The sequence below is a fragment of the Cervus elaphus genome, chromosome 26 (assembly GCF_910594005.1).
Source record: "Cervus elaphus chromosome 26, mCerEla1.1, whole genome shotgun sequence".
NCBI lineage: Eukaryota > Metazoa > Chordata > Mammalia > Artiodactyla > Cervidae > Cervus > Cervus elaphus.
The window spans coordinates 35,022,797-35,047,721 of NC_057840.1; the positions used below are offsets into that span (position 1 = coordinate 35,022,797).

General features: G+C 42.9%; 1 protein-coding gene across 1 annotated transcript in view; it reads left to right on the forward strand.

The window, feature by feature from the left end:
- Window positions 1-24,925, forward strand: part of AKAP12 (A-kinase anchoring protein 12) — a 105,876-nt gene that overhangs the window by 39,529 nt on the left and 41,422 nt on the right. Inside the window, exon 3 of the mRNA XM_043888278.1 lies at window positions 17,523-17,637. Within this exon, the coding sequence (XP_043744213.1) occupies window positions 17,523-17,637 (115 nt within the window). The remainder of the gene's footprint in view (window positions 1-17,522; window positions 17,638-24,925) is intronic.

Sequence of the window (24,925 nt, forward strand, 5' to 3'; positions counted from 1 at the left end):
CAGGCAGACTCCAGAGTGTGTAGGCTTACTGGCCCCAAGGCATGTGGGATCTTAGTTTCCTGACCAGGAATCGAACCTGCATCCCTTGAATTGCAAGACAGATTTTTAACCACTGGACAGTCTCTATTGAGTAATTATTAAACACTGAGAAAATAAGAAAGAAAAGAAGTGAGATGCCTGCCGTTTCTCCGTTTCAGCCTGGTCTCTCAGAATGACTTCCTTAGTACAGACGAGGCCAGCCGAGGTTTTCCTAGAGAAAGGAGGCACGAGGGCTGGGGAGTGTAGATGCTGCAGCCCGGCCGGTTTTTTTGTAAGTGAGGCTGGGGCTGCCCACTGTCACCTTCCTTCGTGAGGTTTTAGTAGCAGGCTTGACTCTTAGCTCATTCAAAGCAAAGGCAGAAAGATGCTTCACCTAAGAGACATTGGTTATGTGACCCAGGTTGTGACTCTTTACTCCTTAGGTAACACAATGGTTATGTGTTTAGGGTCTGCATCAGTTGGGTTTGGTTTGGTTTTAGGATGATTTCATTTGTCCAGAAGGCATCCTGGGAAGAGGCATATGAACAAGATGGTTTGGAAGCCTCCCTGTGAGACTGAAGAAGCATATGGACCAACCTCAACCTGTTCTTAGAATAGTCACTATTTCTGTTTTTTTTTTTCTTTTTTTCTCCTTTTTTTAATTAAAAATTTTTTTAAATTGCAGTGTAATCAATTTGAAATATTGTGTTACTTTCACATGTATAGCAAAGTGATTCAGTTACACGTATATGTAAAAATTTTTTCTTTTTCATCATAGGTTATTAGAAGATATTGAATGTAGTTCCCTGTGCTATACAATAGTTCCTTGTTGACCTATTTTCAATATAGTAATTTGTATTTGTTAATCCCAAACTCCTAATTTATTCTCCTTTGGTAACCATAAATTTGTCTTCTGTGACACTATTTCTGTTTTGTAAATGAGTTCATTTGTATTTTTTTTTTAGTTTCCACATACAAATGATATCATATGATATTTGTCTAAGTTACTTCACTTAGTATGATAGTCTCCAGGTCCATTCATTTTGCTGAAAATAGCATTATTGCATTCTTTTATGGCTGAATAATATTCCACTGTCAGGCTTCCCTGGTGGCTGAGCAGCAAAGAATGCCTGCCAATGCAAGGGATGAGGATTCGATCCCTGGGTGGGGAAGATCCCCTGGAGAAGGAAATGGCAACCCACTCCAGTATTCTTGCCGGGAGAATCCTATGGGCAGAGGAGCCTGACAGGCTACAGTAGTCCATGGGGTTGCAAGAGTCGGACACTACGTAGTGACTAAACCACCACCACCAGTATTCTTGCCTGGGAAATCCCATGGACAGAGAAGCTTCACAGACCACAGTCCATGGGGTCACAAAAGAGTCAGACTCGACTTAGAGACTAAACAACAACATTCCATTGTATATATGTACCACATCTTCTTTATCCATTCGTCTGGTAGACATCTAGGTTGCTCCCATGTCTTGGCTATTGTAAATAGAGCTGCTTTGAACATTGGAGGACATGTATCTTAAGAGTTTTCTCCAGATATATGCCTCGGAGTGGGATTGTTAGATCACGTGTTAATATGTTTAGTTTTTTTTTTTTTTTTTACGAAACCTCCATACAGTTCTCCATAGTGACTGTACCAGTCTAGAGTCACTATTTCTTTATGGAAAAAAATTATTTTAGTGCCTAGGAATGCTTACACGACCTAGTATTAGGATGGTCCTTCTCCACTGATCCCCGATAGCCTGCTCAGAGTCGTCTGGGTGACAAGGACGCAGGCAGTGTCTGGGAGGCCACAACACCACATTGGCTGGACAGCTGCAGGAGGGTTGGATGCACCGAGTCTCAGGCTGAAATCCTGGAGAAGCAGCACTCCCGATGTCTTACTTCTTCATCGCGTCCCTAGGGTTGAGTGCTCCCCAGGGCAGTCTCCGGCCATCCGCGATGGTCCCCGGTACTGAGACCTGAGCGCTCAGTTGGGACTCCTCACTACCTATTGCCAAACGCCACCTTCCTCTTTTGCTCTCAGCCCTGACTCCAACCATCACCAGTTTCTTGTTTTTCTCTCCTTTCCTCCCCTCAGCAAGGAGCTTCCCACCCCCTTCCTTGGAAGTTACTCTCAAGGAACTTCCTGGCAGTCCAGTGGTTAAGACTCCTCACTTCCACTGCAGGGGGCCCAGGTTCCATCCTTGTTCAGGGAACTAAGACCCCTCATGCCACGTGGCTTGGCCTGGGGTGGGGGTGGGTTGTGTGCGGAAAAAGTTAATCCCACTGTGTCCCTTCTACCAATTTACCAGCGTGGACACTCCCTTCCTGTGAGTGGAAACTTATTTCCTAGAAACTTACCTGCAGTTTGCCTTGTTTTTCTTGCGTGTGTTCTATCTCTCTTTAATACATAGTTTCTATTTGAGAACTCTCCAAGTTTTTAAAGAGCTGTTTTCTTTCTTTTCAATTTAATTAGGTAATTTTAAATTGAAGTATATTTCCTGGGGGCTCAGATGGTAAAGAATCTTCCTGCAATGCGGGAGACCTGGGTTCAGTCCCTGGGTTGGGGAGATCCCTTGGAGGAGGACATGGGAACCCACTCTAGTCTTCTTGCCTGGAGAATTCCGTGGACAAAGGAGCCTGGTAGGCTACAGTCCATGGGGTCACGAAGAGTCAGACAAGACTGCGTGACTCACACACATGCATACACGTAGTTGATCTACAATGTTGTATACATGCATATGCATATTCTTTTTAATATTCTTTTCCATTATGGTTTATGACAGGATATTGAATATAGTTCCCTGTGCTGTACCGCAGGACCTTGTTTATCTGTTTTATATATAGTGGTGGTGGTGGTGGTGGTTTAGTTGCTCATTTGTGTCTGACTCTTTGACCCGTGTAGAGTAGCCTGCCAGGCTCCTCTGGGATTCATGGGATTTCCCAGGCAAGAATACTGGAGTGGGTTGCCATTTCCTTCCCCAGGGGATCGTCCCAACCCAGGGACTGAACTTCGGTCTCCTGTATTGCAGGCAGATTCTTCACTCTCTGAGCCACCAGGGAAGCCAATATATAGTGTATATATTGTGTGTATAGTGTATACACACAATATATAGTGTGTATCTGCTAATCCCAAACTCCTAAATTATCCCTCCCCCCCTCCCTGTTTTCCTTTTGAGAGCTGGATTCCAGTCTCTGCAAATGACCCAAAACTGGTGTCTCCATTCACCAGTGATCAGGTTCCTTTGGTCAGTATTGTGCTCCTGGGTCCCATTCCCAGAGATTCTGGCCTGAGTGGGTTGGGGTGTGGACACAATGACAGCTCTGCCTAGTATTATCCCCGTTGTAAGGATGAAGAAACCGAGGCTCAGGGGAGGGCCCATGTGCTCAAAGCTCTCAAGGCCAATAAGCAGCTGATCTGGACTTCCTCCCCACCTGTCTGCTGGTAACGCATGCTTTTCCTTTACTGCTCTGCACTGTGTGGGTGGGTCCAGGGGAGCTCTGTAGCCATTCTTCCAGTTAAGGGTCCTGCCACTACCCGCCTTGTGAATCCACGGGCCTGGAAAAGGCCTTGTTTTACTCCAGCCAGACTTACTGATAAACACTGGCCGAGCTGCTGAACTGGATCACGTCACTGCTGGTATGCAGCAGGCCATTTGAATTCCGGGGAGTGCAGGGCTCAGCGCGCGCGTCAGAGAAACCCATTTCCATTTATCATTTTAATTCTGCTATCAACCAACCACAGACCCTAAATGGATTCCTCCAAAATGGCATCTTCAAGCCCATTATCAGAGCTAAATGTTTAATAACTTTGTTAAATAATCCATGCCATGGTGTACAGGAAACTTTAGTTGTTGTTTTTTTTTCCACATAGGAGGAGGTGTTTCTGGACATCCCTAGGGATGGCTTAACATAGCTCTCAGGGCCGCCAGCTGGCCCCTCCCTTTCCTTCCTTGCTGGGTGCCTTCTTCCCTAAAAGCTCCCAGCAGGAGGGGTTCTGTGTGGGGGAAGCCCCCTGCTTAGCAGGCCTGAGAAAGAAGCATACTTGAGTCAGGCAGACAGTTAATCGATGGAAAAGCAGTTTAAAATTCAGTCCAGGAAGCAATAGATGTTCTTCAGCAAATGAAGCTCTGCTCTTTGTGGAGTAACCGTTGGCACGTTTTCTTTTCTGGATCTTTTCCAGTGATCGTGCTAGAAATATGTGGAAAAGAAAGTGTGAAGTTGCTCAGTCGTGTCCGATTCTTGTGACCCCATGAACTGTAGCCTACGAGGCTCCTCCATCCCTGGAATTTTCCAGGCAAGAGTACTGGAGTGGGTTGCCATTTCCTTCTCTAAGAAATATGTGGAGTAGAACATTGTAGGATAGCCATTGTTTACTTTTGGGTAAATCCCATTATCTTAGATGGGCCATCTTTGCAAATTAAGTTCATTGTATTGAAAATAAGACAAGCAATGTTGCCTGTGTTTTTCTTTTTCGGTCAAATGGATCACAGACTTAGAACTAAAGTAGCAACAGGCTGATCAATAATTTTTAACTGAATTTTTTTTTTTGCTGCACCAAGTCTTTGTTGCAACATACAGGATCCTTAGTTGTGGCATGTGGGATCTAGTTACCTGCCCAGGGATCGAACCTGGGTCCCCTGCATTGGGAGAGTGGAGTCTTAGCCACTGGACCACAAGAGAAGTCCCTCCAACTGAATTTTTTTCCAAAAAATCAGCAATCTTTTTAAGCAATGTAATTCGAAAGCAGTATGGCTTCTAAATTTGCATACTGATTATGTTATTTAATTTTGACAATGATCTCAATTATGTGTGTGTGCGCGGTCAGTTTTTAGCCTCACAGAAACAGAAATGAACTCTAAGGATTAAACTTGAAGAAATGTATTCTTTTTTCCCCAACTTACCTTAAACCAAGAAAATACAATCTAACTTCTATCATGTTGGGAACAATACAGTCCATCCTACTTGAGTAAAGCATGGCTGAATCGGAATGTCCACCTTGGGGGAAAGACGAAGCATAAACAGTCCAACAATTGAAAAGATTCTCGTGTCAGGACAGGCAACAAGCCCCACACAAGTTCCTTACTCCTGAAGCCACAAAACCTGCTGGAGTTCCCTTTTTAACAGAAAAGTGAGCACCTACCATCTGTGGGTTGGTTATTGGACTGTGGGCCCCAGGGAGATGAAACTATAGATGGTGTAAAGTTAGACATCGAAGGATACAAAGGATACAGACCAGCAAAGCTTACATTCTGGTGTTATGACAGAGCACCCGTGTCTAAAAGAAGCTATTTTCTTCCTTCTGAGCTGTTGCACCTACAAGATGTACTGGGCAAATCAACTGCCTCCACAAAACCCAAATGCAAAAAAAGCAAAATATTACTATGAAGAGAACGATAAAAATGAGAAGCCTAAAAACACAAGATTGGTGTTTTGAAACACGTCTCACAATTCTCACACCTAGTTCATTTGGTGCCCTTGCACTAGTTTCATTCTTGTAGATGTAGAAGCCACAATCTTAATTCCCACGTAATCCCTGGGCTTCCCAGTTGGCACCAGTGGTAAAGAACCTGCCTGCCAATGCAGGAGACGTAAGAGATGCAGGTTCAATCCCTGCGTTGGGAAGATCCCCTGGAGAAGGAAATGGCAACCCACTCCAGTATTCTTGCCTGGAGAGTCCCATGGACAGAGGAACCGGGCAGGCTACAGTGCATGGGGTCACAAAGATTCAGACACGACTTAGTGACTAAACAACGCTTTATTGAGAAATGATTGACATACAGTAAATTGCATTTATTTAAAGTATGCAATTTGATACCTTTTGATATGTATCTACATCTGTCCAGTCACCACCATGATCAAGATAGTGAGCATACAGGACTTCCCTGGTGATCCACTGGTTAAGACTCTTTGCTTCCAATGAAGGGAGCATGGGTTCTGCTTGTCTCACAGCACACCTGCCCCTCACCAAAAAAAAAAAAAAAAAAGTGATTGTATCAAGTACACCCCCAAACTTCATGCCTGTTTGTAATCTCCTGTTATTTTGATCTTTTTGTTACTGTGATCAGTTTGGATTTTCTAGACATGTATATAAAGGGAATATGCCACATGTTATTTCTCTTGCTTTTTTCACTCAGCATAATTTGAAGTGAATCCATGTTGTTCAGTTTAGGAGTTTTTAAGCCATTTGCATATACACTTACAAGATGACCCAGGAAAAATACCCCTAAGTATTTATCCAGCAGGAATGAACGCATGTATCCAAGCAAAGACTCATACATGAATGTCCATGCAGCTTTACTTGCAAGCGACTATCCAGTTTTTCCAGGATTATTTGTTGAAAAGACTCTCCTTTCTCCATTAAACTGCCTTTGCTCCATCATCAGAGATCAAAATTATATCTTTGTGTGTCAGTTTCTGAGCAGTTTTTTTTCTAGTTCTATCATTTGGGGTTTTTTTTATTTGCTTGTTTCTAAAAATTAATTAGTTAATTATTGGTTGTGCTGGGTCTTGTTGCAGTGCACGGATTTCTCACTGAGGCAGCATCTTTTATGGAGCATAGGCTCATGGGCTAGTAATTGTGGCATCTGGGCTTAGTTGTCCAGAGGCAGGTGGAATCTTCCTGGACCAAGGATAGAACCCATGTCCCCTGCATTGGCAGGCAGATTCTTATCCACTGTTCCTGCAGGGAAGTCCAGGTGATTTACTCTCTTTCAATGATGTGTTTGTCTATTCTTTCACCAATACTACACTGTCTTTTGATTACTATACTGTCTTTTGATTACTATAGTTGTATATTAAGTTAGGTAGTGTCAGTCCTCTGACTTTACTGCCCACTCCGGTTTCTTTTTGTTTTTAAAGTCTGTATTGAATTTGTTACAATATTGCTTCTGTTGTTTTTATGTTCTGTTTTTTTGGGTGGTTTTTTTTTTGGCCTTGAGGCATGTGGCATCTTAGCTCCCTGACCAGTGATCAAACTGGCACCCCTTGCATTGACAGGCAGTAGTCCTAACCACTTGGAAGACCACCTTGGAAGTCCCCACATAGGTTTCTTAAGTTTTGTTTATCAGGCATCTCTCTCTGTCCTAAGTATGATACAGACCTCAATGTTGTGGGGGCCCCAGACGTGACCAGGTAGCATTTCACGTAATGATTGTGGTCGCCTATCTTCCTGCAGTGAATTACTGTCATTGGTTAGCGGTACTTTTTATTTTCTTCATCTCAAGCAGAGATCTTATAAATTCCCTTCGCTTGAAATCAGCATGGCTGATCTCCTATCTCCCCAGATTCAGAGCTCTTTGTTTTCTTTCACATACTTTCCCAGAGAACCCAGGAGTTTTAATACTTTTTAAAACAACTATAACTTTTTAATGTAGGGGAATATTTGACTGAAACGTTATGTGTTAAAACATATTGCGTTTTATCTTGGTGTCTTTACTTATGGCAGATGTTAATAGATGTGGTTCTAAAAGGGTTCTGTGGGCAAGTCATTTTAGAAAATACTATAATGATTTCTTTCTTAGAGGTTCAGGATGCACATTGAAGAGTCTCCAAATTCTTAGTCCCTTCCAAGGGGGACTTAGAATTTAGATCAAACCTGTCAATCCTAAAGGAAATCAACCCTGAATATTCATTGAAAGGACTGATTCTGAAACTGAAGCTCCAACACTCTGGCCACTTGATGGGAAGAGGCAACTCACTTTTAAAGACCTGATGCTGGGAAAGATTGAGGGCAAAAGGAGAAGAGGGCAGCGAAGGATGAGATGGTTGGATGATATCACTGACTCAGTGGACATGGAATTTGAGCAAACTCTGGGAGATGGTAAAGTACAGGGAAGCCTGGCATGCTGCAGTCCATGGGGTTGCAAAGAGTTGGACACGACTTAGCGACTGAACAACAATGGATTCTAAGTAAATCTGCTTAACTTTATCTAGGTCAGTGTTTCCCAAGCTGATCTGAACCCAGAGCACTTCTGAGGGAAGCCTGGCGTACAGGCATTGGTACGTCTAGTATACGGATATTCTTCGATACCAGTTTGAAACGTGCTGATCTTTGAGATTTAGAGGCCTAAATTGTAGAGACCGCTCCTAATAAGATGAGTTCACCTGTAGTGGCCAAGTCCCTTGGGATTTAAATAAACAATGTGAGATACATTACTTTCTAAGGCATTCAACAATTTGAATATTAGAGTAGAAACATTCAGTTGAATTGAAATTTAACTTTGGAGGCTAAAAAGCAAGCCAGTGACATTAGCGGATCTCTCCTGTTTTCATTCTTTTTCTCATATCTAGGGGTGAGCCTGTGTTATTCCTTCTAAAACTATGCCATAGTAATCTTCACAAATTTTACTGAAAACTATGACAAACAGGAAAATTAGTGACTGGTCGGCAGTGACCAGAGAGACTCTAACTGGTGTCTGTCTACATGCTTCCCCATGTGGCTCTTCTGTGGGGTGCTGATAACGTCCCAGAAACTTTTCATAAATAGGGAGCAGTACAATTTCAAAAGCAAAATAAGATTAGTCTTTATATCCTGAACTTGAGAATCTTTTCCACTTGGATTAAATGCAATGGATAAAATTAAACAACAGTACAACAAGGCTACGTAAACCAATTAGGCCCACACTTGGTGAAATCCGGCTTTTTGGCCAATATTTTCACTTCTGGCTGTGGGTTGGGGGAGTTGAATGGCACCTCGGACTCAGTCAGATTTCTAAGTGAAGACCAGCAGGATGGAGGCTTCGTGTGTGCAGGGTCAGACCGCTGGACCACGGTTGTCATTAGGTGGAGCTGGAGGGGAGGGGCCGCATTGATTGGTTGATGGTGATGAGATGCTGGTCTCTTATGGTCCTTTGAATGAACTCACTCATGTTTAAAGCAATGTTGCCAGCCAGCAAGGGGATGTTTTGGTATGCTGGTTTGGTTTTGCTGAATATATGAGTGGAAAAAAAGGAGCATGAAATTTAAAACAAACAAGAGGTTTTATTTAAAGACGAGAGGCTTCGGGACATCAAGAGTTTAAGAAATGGGGCGACTGCCACACTGACAGGGGGGTCTGGCCTCCTTCAAGGAGGAAAACAGATCAGAAAGCGATCTCTAAAGGCTAGTTTCTTGAAGACAAGGGCGTCTCATTTTTAGAGGTCACTGGAAGCACTCCTGACCTGGGGTACATGCTCTTCTCTATTATGTGGTTTGAGAGAGCTTTTGGCACAACGTTTTGACAGTACCTCTGAAATTTGATAAGTAGTTCATATTCTGTCTTTGAAAAGCTTTGCAAAGTTAAAAGTTCTCATTTTTCTTTCATGGAATGCCTTAAGTATTTTTTTTTTAATTCATAGACTAGAAATATATCTGTCTTACTGTTTGAGAATTGCCTTAGCCCTGCTTACTATATGAAGAAAGTGAAAGTGTTAGTTGCTCAGTCGTGTCCAGCTCTTTGTGATCCTGTGGACTGTAGCCTGCCAGGCTTCTCTGTCCATGGAATTTTCCAGGCAAGAATACTGGAGTGAGTAGCCATTCCCTTCTTCAGGGGATCTTCCCGACCCAGGGATCGAACCCCAGGTCTCCTACATTGTAGGGATATTCTTTACTATCTAAGCCACCAGGAAAACTCCGCTTACTGTATATCTTGAGCTAATTAGAAATTAAATCCTTGCCAAGGGGTGAAACATTCTACTATTTAAAATTTTTTTAATTTTCTTGACGGCATTGAGGTTTTCTTGACTATACAGATTTTATCAGCCATACCTCAAAAAACTCTGAGAAGCTTCACTAAAGAAAATAAGTTTTTTCTTTTAATTCTGGAAAATTTCAAAATATATACAAAAGTAGAGAATCACAACAAATGCCATGTACCCATTACCCAACTTCAACTGTAATGAACATTTTGCCACTCTTATTTTGTCCAACTGTGTTTATTTATTTATTCTGTTTTTTGGTTGAACCATGTGGCATGCAGGATCTTAGTTCGCTAGCCAAGGATAAATCTCACATTCTGCCGTGGTGGAAGCACAGCGTCTTAACCACTGAACCACCAGGGAAATCTCCTTGGAGCTTTCATTTTAGAGGGGAATTGAGTAGGGGACAAGTCATCCCTATTAGACTGAAATTATTGAGCGAATGGTAGAGCAAAAAGTGCTAAGAACTTACATTAATAGTTGACATATTAGCAACCTAACGTGTGGGGTGATGTTCCAGATACTCACTGTGGTGGGTGAAGATGAATTTACATCTCATTTTACAGAAAAAGAGAAGAGCATATGAGAGGCTAAATAACATTCCCGAGGCCACAGATCAGGTAAATGGCAGATGTGTGACCCTCTAGCTAGCTCTCCTAGCTCCTTCTGTTTGCTGACCTGGAATCACCAAGTGTCGGTCTATGACAATGATGGGACAGTTATAAAATCCTAGATTTGAAGTATTTCATCATGCCCCAGAGCACCCAGCCCTCCTCTCTGCTTCTGAGAGCACCGTGTCATCCAGGGTTGAGGAGTGAATAGGAGTTAGCGTCTATGAAAAGGCTCCTGAAATATGATTTCACTGTCAAGTTTTTATCTTAAAGCAGTTCTCTTTTCCCATGAAAATTCATGTGAGTGGCAGAAATTAGAACGAAAATACTTCACAGTAAAACAAAAATTTTCTTAACTGTCTCCTAGCCACCATATTAACATAAGCAAACTAAAACGAAGTAACTTTGTGAAGGAAAAGCTTCTTCCCTACCATCCACTTGTAAAAGTGATCAGAAGAATTAGATACAGAACACAGAAAAATAGAAAAAGAAAAGAGATAAAAAATTCATAGTTTTGTCCCCAGTGATTATTTGGCACATGTGATTTGGTAATATTGATATTACCGTATATTTGGCTATTTAGGGGTATGTTCTAGTGTATGTTTGTAATCATATTGAATATATAACTATTTAGTTTGCTTTTTGAGTTTAATGTCACAACATAAAATGCATCTCTATTCCATATGCTTTGTTAATACCATTTTTAATGCCTGGAAGACATGCTGTAACCCCCCCTCCCCCCACATTTGGGGCATTTAGAAATTGTTTCTGACTCTAAGCTATAATTTTTTTGTTTATCCTCTGACTTTTTTTGTTTTTCCAGTGACCTTAAGGGTTGTTAGTGTTAGAATCAGACTTAAGTGTTAAGAATTGGACCAGTTCTATTAAATTAACTAAACCATTCCCTCTTCTCTACCTTCCTCTGTTGTAAAGATTTATACCATGTTTAGACCTGAATTTTACAAAACTTTCTGCCTGTAATTGGGTTTTGCAAAGTTTTCTGCTTAGATTCATTCAAAATAGAAATGGTTACTTTTTAAAACAAAAGCCCACCTTTTGAAATCCCTCATTCTGATAGCATTCAGTAAATCACACCTAAATTAGAGGGGAAATTTTCGCATAAACATAACCTAGGCTGGTTGGTATTGTCATGATGGTGACTTAAACTTTTTTGTTCTGATAGCCTGAGTCGTTGTTATTTTCTGACTGCTCAGTGTGGCTTGTAGGATATTAGTTCCCCGACCAGTGATCCAACCCACGCGCTCAGCAGTGAAAGCGTGGAGTCTTAACCACTGGACCACCAGGGAGTTCCCCAGTATTTTCTGTGTAATGACTTGACTGAAGTCATTAATATGCTAATCACATTTAGAGGCACAATAAACAGAAGAGTTGAAGCTCCGTGAAGCCAGTTTGGTCCTTGGCTCAGATTATCTGAAAAGATTTATGAACCCTGGAAAGCGAGGATCATAGTATCCTGATAGCTTGAGAACCTGTGGACTTTAGGCCTGACAGTATTAATATTTTCACCTTTATAATGATAAACTGAAGTTAAGGGAATGTCTGTTCCCCTAACTGCTCTCTGAAGAATAAAGCCAAACAACAACAGAAATTCCACAGAGATGGCCATTAATAAAGTTTTAGAATATATTATTCAAGACTTGAAAAAACATGCTTATACAAACATTGGAACAAACACTCTTCCTCTCCTCTGCCCCCTTCCTTCCCTGTTAGTGAGTTATTTTTGTTTTATTTTAAACACTTATAGGAGTCAGACATTCTTTAGCAACTTGCTTTTCTCTGCTTGAATTGGGGACATCTGCCTCCTTCAGCAGATTTACTACTAAAATTTACCTTATTCCTTTCAATGCTGTTACATGCATATCTTATATTTTAACTCTTCCTCTCTACCGATGGATTCTTAAAGTTTTGTGCTTTTATAAATTATCGGGTATGTAAAGTCGTATCTATTGGCATGGGATGGTGGAGCCAATGGTTATACACACTTTAATGTTTTTATAGCTGTTTCCAAATTGTTCTCCAAAGATATTTACTACTTTATTCTATGATTTTTTTTTTCTTTCTTCTGTTTGACCTTTTTAAATTAAGGTTTGCTTCCCAAGCACTTTCTATGAGAATTGAAGGAAAAAACACATTGAAGAGTTTTCTTTAGAAGTTTTGTCATGGTATTTAGACTCCTTTCTGGATTATCTTTTTTATTCTCATAGATTTATATGAGATTTATATGAGATTATATTCCGGATTCTATTTTTTATTTCATCGTTGTGCATGTGTCCTCCTTATATTGACAAGATTCTGGCTCTTTCCTGGTTGCAGCCAGGTAACAGTTCTCCTTGGGTTTTGCTGTCATTATTGGGAGCAGTTGTACTGCCCAGAGCCTGTTCTGCTGCGTGGACTTCAGGATTCTAGCCACTCCCACCTGTGCTGGTCTTCCAGGAAGAACGGGGAGCCTCTAGCATCCTTCCTGTGAAGGAGATGTTTTTCACAGGCTCCTGTGTCCTGATAGCTGTCAAAATTTCATCTGTCTTGTTCATGGTTCAACATGTTCTTTAAAGAGCTTGACACCCTTACAGCGTACTCTGCCAGGGCTTTCAGGGCAAGCTGTGGGCCATCCCATGGAGAAAGAAAGGAAATGGAAATTTTGTGTAGTTGTTCTGCCATGCCTTTGCATGCTGATGCTCAGTTATGTCCAACTCTTAGTAGCCCCATATACTGTAGCCCACCAGGCTTCTCTGTCTGTGGAATTTTCCAGGCAAGAATCCTGGAGTGAGCGGCCACTTCCTACTCTACTGGATCTTCCCAACCCAGGGATCAAACCTGCGTCTCCTGCGTTGGCAGGCGGATTCTTTACTACTGAGCTGCCTGGGAAATCCATGCCTTGGCTACCATTTTGATATTTTCAGTTGTTGTTCTTGGAGGAATGAGAGGAAAACACTGTTGTTGGAAGCATTCGGGATTTTTTTTTTTTTCTTTCAAAGCTTGTTTAGTTGTAATGTGGTAATACTTTACGGGAATAAACTCTGGCTGACCCACTCAAGGGATATAAGCTTGAAAACATTTAGGGTTTTGATTTGCTCAAAGGAGGCGTTTACGGTTTTTGAAGCACAAATCCAGTGGGAAAATAAGTTTTCTGGTGCTAGCTGGATTTTAGTGCAAAGAGCATGCCTTTGAAGTCCAGTTTTCATCTCAAAAGACATTAAGAACTAGGTGGATGGATAAAGCTATGTGAGGAAGTTTCAGAGTGAATGAGTTTGAAAACTTCAGTCCCACCCATTTTTCTCCCTGATTTAAATACCCTTCTCATCTCATCTGGCTCCAGCCCTTCCCATCGTGTGGATCACTGACTTGTGTCTGTATGTCTTTCGGGGTTTCTTTGGGTTTAACCGAAAGCTTGGTCTTCTGTGCGCATTCGAGTTACAGAGAAAAGAAAGATCGAGGACAAGTCAGATGTGTGTTCAGTGACAAAGAAATGCCCCTGCAATGTATGAAACAGTCAGGTTATAAAAGCATATATCCTCCATTAAAACAAAATTAATTTTATTTCTTTGTTTTTGGCTGTGCTGGGTCTGCATTTCTGTGCTGGCTTTTCTGGAGTTGCGGTGAGTGGGGGGCTACTTTCTAGTTTCGGTTACCGGCTTCTCATTGCAGGGGCTTCTCATGTTCTGGAGCATGGGGGGTAGAGCGCACAGACTTCACTAGTTGCATCCTGTGGGTTGCAACTAGTTTTGGCTTCCGGCCTCTAGAGCACAGGCTCAATAGCTGTGGCGCGTGGACCTGGTTGCTCCTTGGCAAGTGGGATCTTCCTGCTTCAGGGATCAAATTAGTGTCTCCTGCATTGGTGGGCGGATTCTTATCCACTGAGCCACCAGGGAAGCCATCCTTTTTTTTTTTTTTTTTTTAAAGAAAGCTTGTGTGCCTGTAAACACTCATAGAAAAGACAGGAGGAACTTAAACAGTAAGGATCCATGGGTTTGATTTCTTGTGATTCAAGGTGATTTTAACATACTGATAACTCTCAGAAATGCCTGAACCCTTCATGATAGTATGAATTATTAGCTGGTTGAGAATGGGAGAAAAAGAAATAAAAAACACTACATATACATATTTTGGATTGCGAAAATGTGACTTGTCCATCTATAAGAGCACATGAGGTTGTGTAGAAAGCATCTCAAGTGAAACGCAGAGTGGTGAACATGTCTGAATATGGCTGGATGGAATGATGTCCCTTCGTTGTGTGGAGCGCTGGTGTGTCTCGGGCTCTGTATGTGCCAGACAACGCCCCCCCTTGCTGGACCCAAGCTATACATATAATAAAAGAAGCTCAAAACTCAGATTTGGTACTGTCACTGTTTTAAATTGTCACCAAAGTTATCAGTGGTTTTCTGAGATAGAGACCGTTGCCCTGTGGTCACTGGAAATAAGAAATCCACACAATTTACTTATCACACTTGATGATAAAGAAGGATGGCAGGTGATCTCAAAGATATATTTTATTTTATATCATCTACGGTGCATCATTTATATATGTGTAAAATTTCTAAGAGTAGATGAAATGTGTGCCTATAGAATCTCTCAAGTTTAAAAATACTCAATTTGGCTCCCTCTGAAGATGTCTTGGATTTGACAGTTCATGAAGAATTATGAGAAATCTTTTAGAATCATAGAAACTCTGTAGAACTCTAGACTTTATCTTAAACTTCAGAGTTCTGGATCTTAAACTAGGAGCACAGGTAACCAATGTTCTTTTCCCTTTAAAGTGAGATATTAGAATAACTGTCTCTTATTCCCCCACTTAGGTTGCTATGTCATGGTGTCTATTTAAACATTTTTTAGGTTTGATTCATTGGTTGACCGTGTGCTATGCTCTGCTCTTCTGATCATGGGATTCTCCAGGCCAGAATACTGGAGTGGGTAGCCAGTCCCTTCTCCAGGAAATCTACCCAACCCAGGGATTGAACCCAGGTCTCTGCAGGTGGATTCTTTACCATCTGAGCTACCAGGGAAGCCTGGTTGTTGACCGTGTAGCCCACAATAATATGCATTTCTTGCTTTCCCCCACCTGCTTTTAATCACATTATTAGTGAAATCTACATTTAACTTGTGCATAGGACCTAGTGGAATTTAGTTAAAATACTCTTAAATGCTCACGTTTTTGCTGATGAGAGTTCTGGAGACCCCACCCCCACCCCAATCCCCCGTGCTTTCGTCTTTAGGTTTCATTTAAAACTCCCATCTTTCATATTTTGGTAAGAGAAGACTTTAAGTGGATATGTAATCTGAGCATCCTGTCTAATACATGGACTCAGCATGGGCATTTTGAAGCCAGCGATCCCATCTGTAGTGAGAGCATTAAAGTACAGTGATATTATTTCAGGAGGCAGCTCTCACAGTTGAAGGACATCTTTGGTGGGAGCAGGGAACAGCCAGGTGAAATCAATTTCAGCACTGTGCAAGCCTTCTGGGTTGATTGTCTTGAATTGGACCCAGTCCCTTCAAGACTCTGACAGAACTCAGCGATTTGGCCAGGGTACTCCATTGGCCTGTAAGCAGCATGAAATGATGCATACAGAGTGACCAGCTTTGAGATTTCTTTGGAAAAATCAGGTCTGGGTATTATGGGATACTCTTTAAGGCATTTTGTCATTGTGCATGGTAACAGGTCCTCCAAAAATTTATTGTTGGAAATTCCCTGGAAGTAGTTACTGGTGAACCTGGCCTTTGGGCCGTGGCTGAGCTGTGAGACCTGTGGTCAGCCAGCCTCCCCCTCTGTAATCACTTTGATCCTCAGTGTCCTCATCTGTAAAATGGAACAGTAGCACCTCCTTAAGTAGTTGTTGTTTGGCTGACCCTTGACTTATGGGATCTGAGTTCCCTGACCTGGACCTTGGGCACTGAAAGCGCTGAGGCCTAACTGCTGGACTGCCAGGGAGTTCCCCCAAGTTGGTTATAAGGCAGATGAGGAAAAAAAAGCATTGTTGAAATCCTTAGGTTCCTAATGGTTACTGTGCAATTTTCATTTGGCTTAAAACTATTTTTAAAAAGTATGTGTTTATTTATTTGGTTAGTTGTAGCACACAGGATCTTCATTTCATCACACTGGGTCCTTCATTGCGGTGCATGGGCTATCCATATGCGGATGATGGCAAGCGAGCATTTTGGTAATATTTTTAAGGACAGTGACTCATGAGCAGCCATGTCTGGTGTCTCTTCTTTGTTCACTAGCCTTTGAACCACAGGGCCTTCTCCTCTGTCTCCCTTTTACCTTTTGCTCACATACCCCTTGCTGGCATCTTAGAGCTCAGCTTTCCCTTTTTTCCTTTAAGAAGCCTAAACGACCCCCCTGCCCCAGCCTAGGTCATGGCCTGCTGTTTGTCGTCATTTGCTGTATGTATTCCTCCTACATGATAGCTTCCATAGCTATAATTCAGTAATTATTTATTTAAATGTCTGCCCTCTTCTCTGAGAAGGACACATTGTCACTTAGGTATATTCCAGCCAAATATGCATAAACTGCATCTAATCACAAGGAAACATTATTTTAAAGTAAAAAAAAAAATGTTTTTCAGAGGTCTGCCTTCCATAGGTCTGCCTTCCCTGCCTTCCAGGGCTTCCCTGGTGGTTCAGCGGTTAAAGACTCTGCCTGCAAAGCAGGAGACCTGGGTTCCGTCTCTGAGTCAGGAAGATCTCCTGAAGAAGGAAATGGCAAGCCACTCCAGTATTCTTGGCTGGTGAATCCCATGGACAGAGGAGCCTGGTGGGCTATAGTCCATAGGGTTGCAAAGAGTTGGACATGACTAAAGCAACTTAGCATGCACACATGCCTGTCTTCCATAGTAGTTTGTAAGCTCAAAGCATCTGGGACCACACCTGACTTAGTCACTGGGAAATCTCAAGTAGGCCTGGAATGATGGGTATGTGTATCATGCCTATGAGTGGTTTCCAGAAGAATGAATGAATGTGTGAATGGTGTGTACCTTTACCCAGATACAAAGCCCTATCTGCTGACCCATAGCTCCCTGTATCTTTTGTAAGATAGCTGGATCATTCCAATGGGGCGGGGGGGAACCTTACATCTTCATTGTCACTAACTCTCCATTTCTCTGCATTTTTCCTCTAAATGATTTATATTTTTGAATTTACAGTTTTGTTTCTAACTTGGTCATGAAGATTGAAACCAAGTTTACATGGTTTTGTCTTCCCCATAGCTCCTGCAGAAGAACGGCCAGCTGTCCACTGTCAACAGCTTAGCTGAGCCAGGCGAGCTCGGCCTCCAGGAGGAAGCCCTGAATGGCCAAGAGGAGGAGGTGGCTGTCACAGATGGTAAGTCGCCTTGCCCGGCTCTGGGTAGAGCCAGGGCATGGAAGGCAAACAAGGACTCGTCAGAGGACAATTAAAAACAACCTAGGCAGAATTTGCCCTGTCATGTGACCTGTCATTATACACTGTCAATATCATACTGATAACAAAAGCAATCCATTGTAGCTCCTGTATTTAGGTATAGGAGGTTATAGCAATGCTTATAATGAAATGAAGTCTTTTTTTTTTTTTTTTCATTTTTCTCAGGCATCCTTATCTTGAAACCGTGATTTGGTTGTTTTTATTATTGTTGCCTTGTTCCAACCACTTGCCTGGTATTGGATTCTTGTTGAAAATGCTGGGGTCTTGGTTGCTTTAAGAGTCAGTATTTCTCACTATAGAGTAGCCTACTGCCTTTGTGAAGATTTTTCTGGTAGTCTGTATTGCTTTCATTTTCTTAATGTATTTAAAATATTTTGTATTTATTTATTTTCAGCTGTGCTGGATCTTTGTTCCTGCATGGGCTTTTCTCTAGTTTTGGTGAGCAAGGGCCTCTCTCTCGTTGCGGTGCACGGGCTTCTCATTGCAGTGGTTTTTCTTGTTGGTTGAGCACTGCCTCTCGGGCACACAGGCTTCAGTAGTTGTGGTGTGTGGGTTTAGTTGCTCTGTGGCATGTGGGATCTTCTCGCATTGGGGATCACACCCATTTTTTCTGAACTGGCAGGTGGATTCTTTCTGGTAGTGTGTATTTCAAGGCGACTTTTGCTTCTTGGAAGGAAAGCTATGACAAACCTAGATAGCATAGTGAAAAGCAAAGACATCACTTTGCAGACAAAGTCCTTATAGTCAAAGCTACGGTTTTTTCAGTAGTCATGTATGGATGTGAGGGTTGGACAAAGAAGGCTGAGCGCCAAAAAATTGATACTTTCGAGCTGTGGTGCTGGAGAAGACTCCTGAGAGTCCCTTGGACAGCAAGGAGATCAAAGCAGTCAATCTTAAAGGAAATCAACCCTCAATATTCATTAGAAGGTCTGAGGCTGAAGCTCCAATACTTTGGCTCCCTGATGGGAAGAACCAACTCATTTGCAAAGACCCTCATGCTGGAAAAGATTGAAGGCAAAAGAGTAGGGTGGCAGAGGATGAGATGGTTGGATGGCATCACCAACTCAATGAGCAAGAACTTGAGCAAACTCTGGGAGATGGTGAGGGACAGGGAAGCCTGGAGTGCTATAGTTCATGGGGTCACAAAGAGTCAGACACGACTTAACAACTGAACAATAACAACATATTTCAGGGTACACACCTATTTGCCCCAACTGTAATATATGCATGTATTATAACCTTTATCCCATAAATCCTAGAGGGGTGGTTATTGGAAAGCAAGTCTGTGAGTCCACATTATCACTGGTTTGATTTCAGCCCATGGAGGGGATGGGGACCACACCTTAGGGTCAGAATCAAGCACCTTGACAAGTTGGGCTCTTGCAAGGGAAGAAAAACCTTCCTCTGTTCTTGTTTCTTGTCTCATCATTTCATTTAGTCATAAAGGAATGATTTAACAACTGCCGTGGATGTACAGAATGATGGCATATGGTGAACTGATGCGTACATGTAATGTGAAAAAGACAAATGAAGGGAAAAGTTTTGTGAAAGGAGGCTGGCCATTGCCTCGGTGAGATGAGGTTCATCTAACATGTGGAACCTGTTTCTCCTTGTGTTTAACGCCCCTGTGGAGCTGCTGCAAGCAGGGAGCTGCTTTTGAAGTTGGTGGGAATTCTGATCTTTCTCTAGCACCACAGGCACCCTATAAAGTTAGAAATACATAGTCTCACACAAGGAGGATCTGCACAGCCTAGTGTCAGAGTTTCAAATGATCTCTACCAAAATAATTGGAACGGCCCCAACTCAGATTCCAAAGTCCCACGCTCTGTCCTTCCCATGGTTAACCTTTGAATCAAATCAAACCACAGCCTTTTTGGAGCCTTCCATAGCCAAGCCACTGTGCCCTGTGCTTCAGGAAAGATGGAAAAAGCTAAAATGGCCCATCAGGGGAGACAAGCGAGTCCATGGAAGGATCCATAAGATGAAAATGAGGTTAAGACCAGGCAACACGGTAATTAATGAATCTTGCAAGAGACAAGAGCTGCTTAGAGTTCTGATGACACCCTTGTTTGAGATCAGGGAGTGGGATGAGGTCTGGGGATTGAGAGGAGGTTGGGTTTAGATTTGTTGGGACAAGCGCTGCCAGCCAAGGGGGGGAAATAAAATAGCTGACACTCCACAGGCATTTACTGTGGGTCCCAGTTCAGTTCAGTTCAGCTGTTCAGTCCAACTCCTCGACCCTATGGACTGCAGCATGCCAGGTTTCCCCTCCTCCAATATCTCTCGGAGTTTGCTCAAACTCCTGTCCACCGAGTGGGTGATGCCAGCCAAGTATCTCATCCTCTTTCGCCCCGTTCTCCTCCTGCCCTCAGCCTTCCCCAGCATCAAGGTGTTTTCCTGTGAGTGAGCTGTTCACTCAAGTAGCCAAAGTAATGGACCTTCAGCTTCAGCATCAGACCTTCAGGGTTGATTTCCTTTCGGACCCTGGGTCCTGGAGGTGCGCCTTTTGTGCAGAATGGCCTCTAGCAGTAACCCGATGAGACGGGTCCTGTCTTGACTTAAACCCAGACCAGCAGCTCCCCAAGCACAAGCTGTGCGGGACACGTCCACCGACTTGTCCACTGAGCAAGGGGCAGAATGGAGACCCAGAAGGGAAAAGGGGCTGGGTCAGAGAGCTCTTCTGAAAGCTGAGGGGAGTTTAGGAAGTATCCCGGCAATGCAGATCACTGCAATACGCCCCGAGGGGGCTTTCGATCTGACTGGTGTGGAGTGTTGATAAGAGAAGGGAGAGGCTGCAGCAGATGCCCTTGTTCCCAGAACATCCCAAGTAGCCTGGAATCCTATCTAATCTGTGGCATGTTTACTAGATAGCATCTGGCTATCTTCCTTTAGTCCAGATGGGATTTCTTTCACTTTTCAGCCCTGTGATTCAGTTAGCACACGCCAGGCCTCCCAGTCCATCACCAACTCCTGGAGTTTACTCAAATTCATGTCCATTGAGTCAGTGATGCCATCCAGCCATCTCATCCTCTGTCGTCCCCTTCTCGTCTCACCTTCAATCTTTTCCAGCATCAGGGTCTTTTCCAATGAGTCAGTTCTTTGCATCAGGTGGCCAAAGTACTGGAGTTTCAGCTTTAACATCAGTCCTTCCAATGAATATTCAGGACTGATCTCCTTTAGGATGGACTGGTTGGATCTCCTTGCAGTCCAAGAGACTCTCAAGAGTCTTCTCCAACACCACAGTTCAAAAGCATCAATTTTTCAGCGCTCAGCTTTCTTTATAGTCCAACTCTCACATCCATACATGACTCCTGGAAAAACCATAGCTTTGACTAGATGGACCTTTGTCGGCAAAGTAATGTCTCTACTTTTTAATATGCTGTCTAGGTTGGTCATAACTTTTCTTCCAAGGAGCAAACATTTTTAATGAAAGTGATTCTGTCCCTACTGATTCATTGGAAAAGATCCTGATGCTGGGAAAAATTGAGGGCAGGAGGAGAAGGGAGCGACAGAGGATGAGATGGTTGGATAGCATCACCTGACTCAATGGACATGAATTTGAGCAAACTGCAAGAGATAGTGAAGGACAGGGAAGCCTGGCGTGCTGCAGTTCACGGGGTTACAAAAAGTCAGATAAGACTGTGTTCTACATATCAGCTTACTGCAATGTAAATAAAGGCATAATTTGGTATGTAATGGTTAACTGTAGGATTTTGGGTGCCTTGGTTTCTGCTCTTGCCCATTTCAGTAAGAAACGATCTGAGCCATTTTGGTCCCTAGGAGGATTAGCTCACAGTGGAATTTGCTCCTGCCTTAGGTGGACCAATGGACAGGACAGGAGAAAGCTACAAATGAGGGGCATTTCTCCTAGAAAGGTCTTGATTTAAAGTGACAGACAATATTTAGACATAGCCAGAATGCACAATATTTTCCCACTTTGACTTGCTTGCTTGCTTTCTGAAACCAGAAATACCGGTAATTCAGAACCAAGCCTCTTCCCATAATGAAAATGAAATCCTGTTTCCTTGTAACCTTTCTTTAAATGATAGAAAACGGGATCTGCTTATTAAATATTTTCTAAACTATGCAGTAAGGTTCAGATATGTGTGTGTGTGTGTTGAAGGAAGCTTGAAGATTATATAATTCTGGGGGCCTTCTTTTAGAGAATATACAACTAGGTATGAAAATAAATATTTATTAAAATTTTTTTTAAAAAGCAATTTATAGCAAATTACTTTAGCCTTGGAGTTAGTCCCTTCTGAGTTCTTTTTAAGGCAATTTATCATTCATCACAACTGCTTATATAGAAATGCAACTTTTTTCCAACCAGAAAGCTCTATCTAGCCATGCCACACCCAGCATTCATAGGAGCTTCACAAGTGCCTTTAGTTTTGTGGAAAATCTTCTTCTGCTGATTTTATTTTGCCCTCACCTGGCAGCATGTGAGATCTTAGTTCCCTGACCAGGGATTGAACCCATGCCCCTGCAGTGAAAACACAGAATCCTAAGCGCTGGACCACCAGGGAAGACCATGATTCTACTGATTTTAACAAAGAACCCTCCCAACTCAGATTGTCATTTGTTCTATAGTCTATGGCTTATACGGTTTTCTATGAGTCTCTATGAGTGCCTGAACAAGAAGGATTTTTTAAAAAATTCTGTCTTGATCTGGGTCCAACTTGAAATTTCAAGTTACTACAAATTAAAATTTTAGATTTTCTTTTCAAGTATCCGTTGACGCCAAGAGCTGACTCATTGGAAAAGATCCCGATGCTGGGAAAGATTGAGGGCAGGAGTAGAAGTCAACGACAGAGGATGAGATGGTTGGATGACATCACCAACTCGATGGACATGAATTGAGCAAGCTCAGGAGTTGGTGATGGACAGGGAAACCTAGGGTGCTGCAGTCCATGGGGTCACCAAGAGTCGGACTGAACTGACTGATAAGTTGATCGGATTATTTTCTTTGCAAACAGATGAGGAAAGTCAGTATTGCAAAATCAGAAAATTTAAGACCTCCTTATTTTGATAATCACATACTTGTTAAAGTGCCTCCAGGACTCTTTGCTGCATACGAGCAGTCACGTGACTGTGCTCTGAGACCATCTGAATGTGTCATTTACAAGGCATTTGTTTCTGGGGTTCTTGGAGATGTGTCTTTCTGCAGAGTAGCTACAGGAAACGTGGTAACGCCTGTGGATGTTATGTTTTCTCCATCTTTCCCAGGCCAGATTTGCTTGTGTGAAAGAACACACACACACTGGTGATCCCCTGCTTGGGTTTTGAATTTTTGCTCACATATGCCTTATATTGTTTGCGTACCCTCAGTGTAGGCATGTACACCAGAAGCGATGGAGCTGCAGTTGGAAGCTCTGCCCTTGCCATTTGCTCCGCTGGGGTCAGCCAGCCATCAGCCAGCACCCCGGGGAGCAGGTCTTGCTCTGCTGAATAGCATGGTGAGGAGGCTTCTGCAGGAACCGTGCACGTGGAACAAAGCTCTGATCCCTCTGACCTGGGAGTGGTCCTAGATAATGCCTCCTCGCTGCCAAGAAAAATAAACAGCCCCCAAACCCCACCCGCCCCCATCTTGTCACTTTAAGCAAACATCCTTTTTTTTTTTAAACTTATTTAGTTATTTTTGGTTGTGCTGGGTGCTTGTTGCTGTGTGGGCTTGTCTCTAGTTGCCGTGAGTGGGGGCTACTCTCTTGGGGTCCGCAGGTGGTGTGGTGACTTCTTGGGTTGCAGAGCACAGGCTCTAGGGTGTGTGGGTTCAGTGGTGGCGGCTCCCGGGCTCTGGAGCACAGACTCAGTAGCTGTGATGCCCGGGCTTATTAGGTGCCCCGTGGCACGCGGGATCTTCCCAGACCAGGGATCAAACCCTCGTCTCTGGATTGGCAGGCAGATTCTTTACCACTGAGTCACCAGGGAAGCCCAAAAAGTCTTATTTATTCGTCTGCATTGGGTCTTACTGGAGGCACGTGAGATCTTTGATCTTTGTTTGGCATGTGGGATCCAGTTCCCGGACCAGGAATGGAACCTGGGCTCCCTGCAATGGAAGCGTGGAGTCTTAGCCATGGGACCATCAGGGAAGTCCCAAAGCAGGAGTCTTTTAAGAGAGTGCGTTCCTTACCTTTCTCAAGGTTCTACTTTCCCACCTCGTGATATTTTCCCCACAGATATAGTAACAAAAATGGGGGTTTTCGAGAAGCTGAATTTTTCAGCACTGTGAAGAATTTCATGTCTCTGATGGTGCTGTTTGAACCTGCCAGCTTCTGGTGGGGGATAGAAAGTCCAGACGTTATTTCCAAGTGCTCACAACCCTCCCCGTGGAACTTGTCACCTTACAGAAAATCCATTCTTGGGTTACAAGTTGTTGTTCTTTGCTTTTTGATCATTGAATAGCTTTATCTGGAGACTGAGTACCCAAGCACTGTTCAAAGATGACCCCGCCTCCCCCTGCAAAATACTTGTTTTTCTGTGAGAGGCCGCTTTCCTAGCCAGGAAGAAATGTTCTTGTGAGTTAGTCCCTTTTGTGCTTCAGTTTGTGACGTGACTGGTACCTTGTTAGAATTCTGATGAAGGCGTGCCTGTTGCTCAGATACTACCCTCTTTCCTGTATTTTTCTCTACATCAGATGTCAACATCTGGCATTCAGCATGCCTGTCTCTTACCCCCACCTCCACTAAAAAAAGAAGAGCCGGGAGAGCAGAGATTTCTTGGCGTGGGGGGGTGGGGATGGGATTTGTATGTTTCTGTGTTGAGTCCCCTGAGCTTAGAACAATGTCTGGCGCCTAGTAAGTGCTCAAAAAAATATTTTTTAAAGATTTTTTTTTATGGGGGCCATTTTTGAACTGTTTATTGACTTTGTTACAATACTGTTTCTGTTTTGATTTCTTCGCTGCAAGGCATGTGGGATCTTAGCTCTCCCCAGCAGGGGATCGAATCCCACATCCCTTGCACTGGAAGACCAACCAACCATAACCACTGGACTGCCAGGGAAGTCCCTCAAAAAAATACTTGGATAAGTGAAAACACAGAGTTTTCAAGTTAGAGTTAACAATATTATACTTTCACTCATATGGGAGAGGAGGGTCTGTTCGATTTTCCCTTTATATCAATTCATTCCTTGCATTCTCAAATGCAGAGCTCTTTAGATGTATCCAAGGCATGTTTCCTTTGTGGCATCAGCGCTAACAAAGCTCCTCTTCAG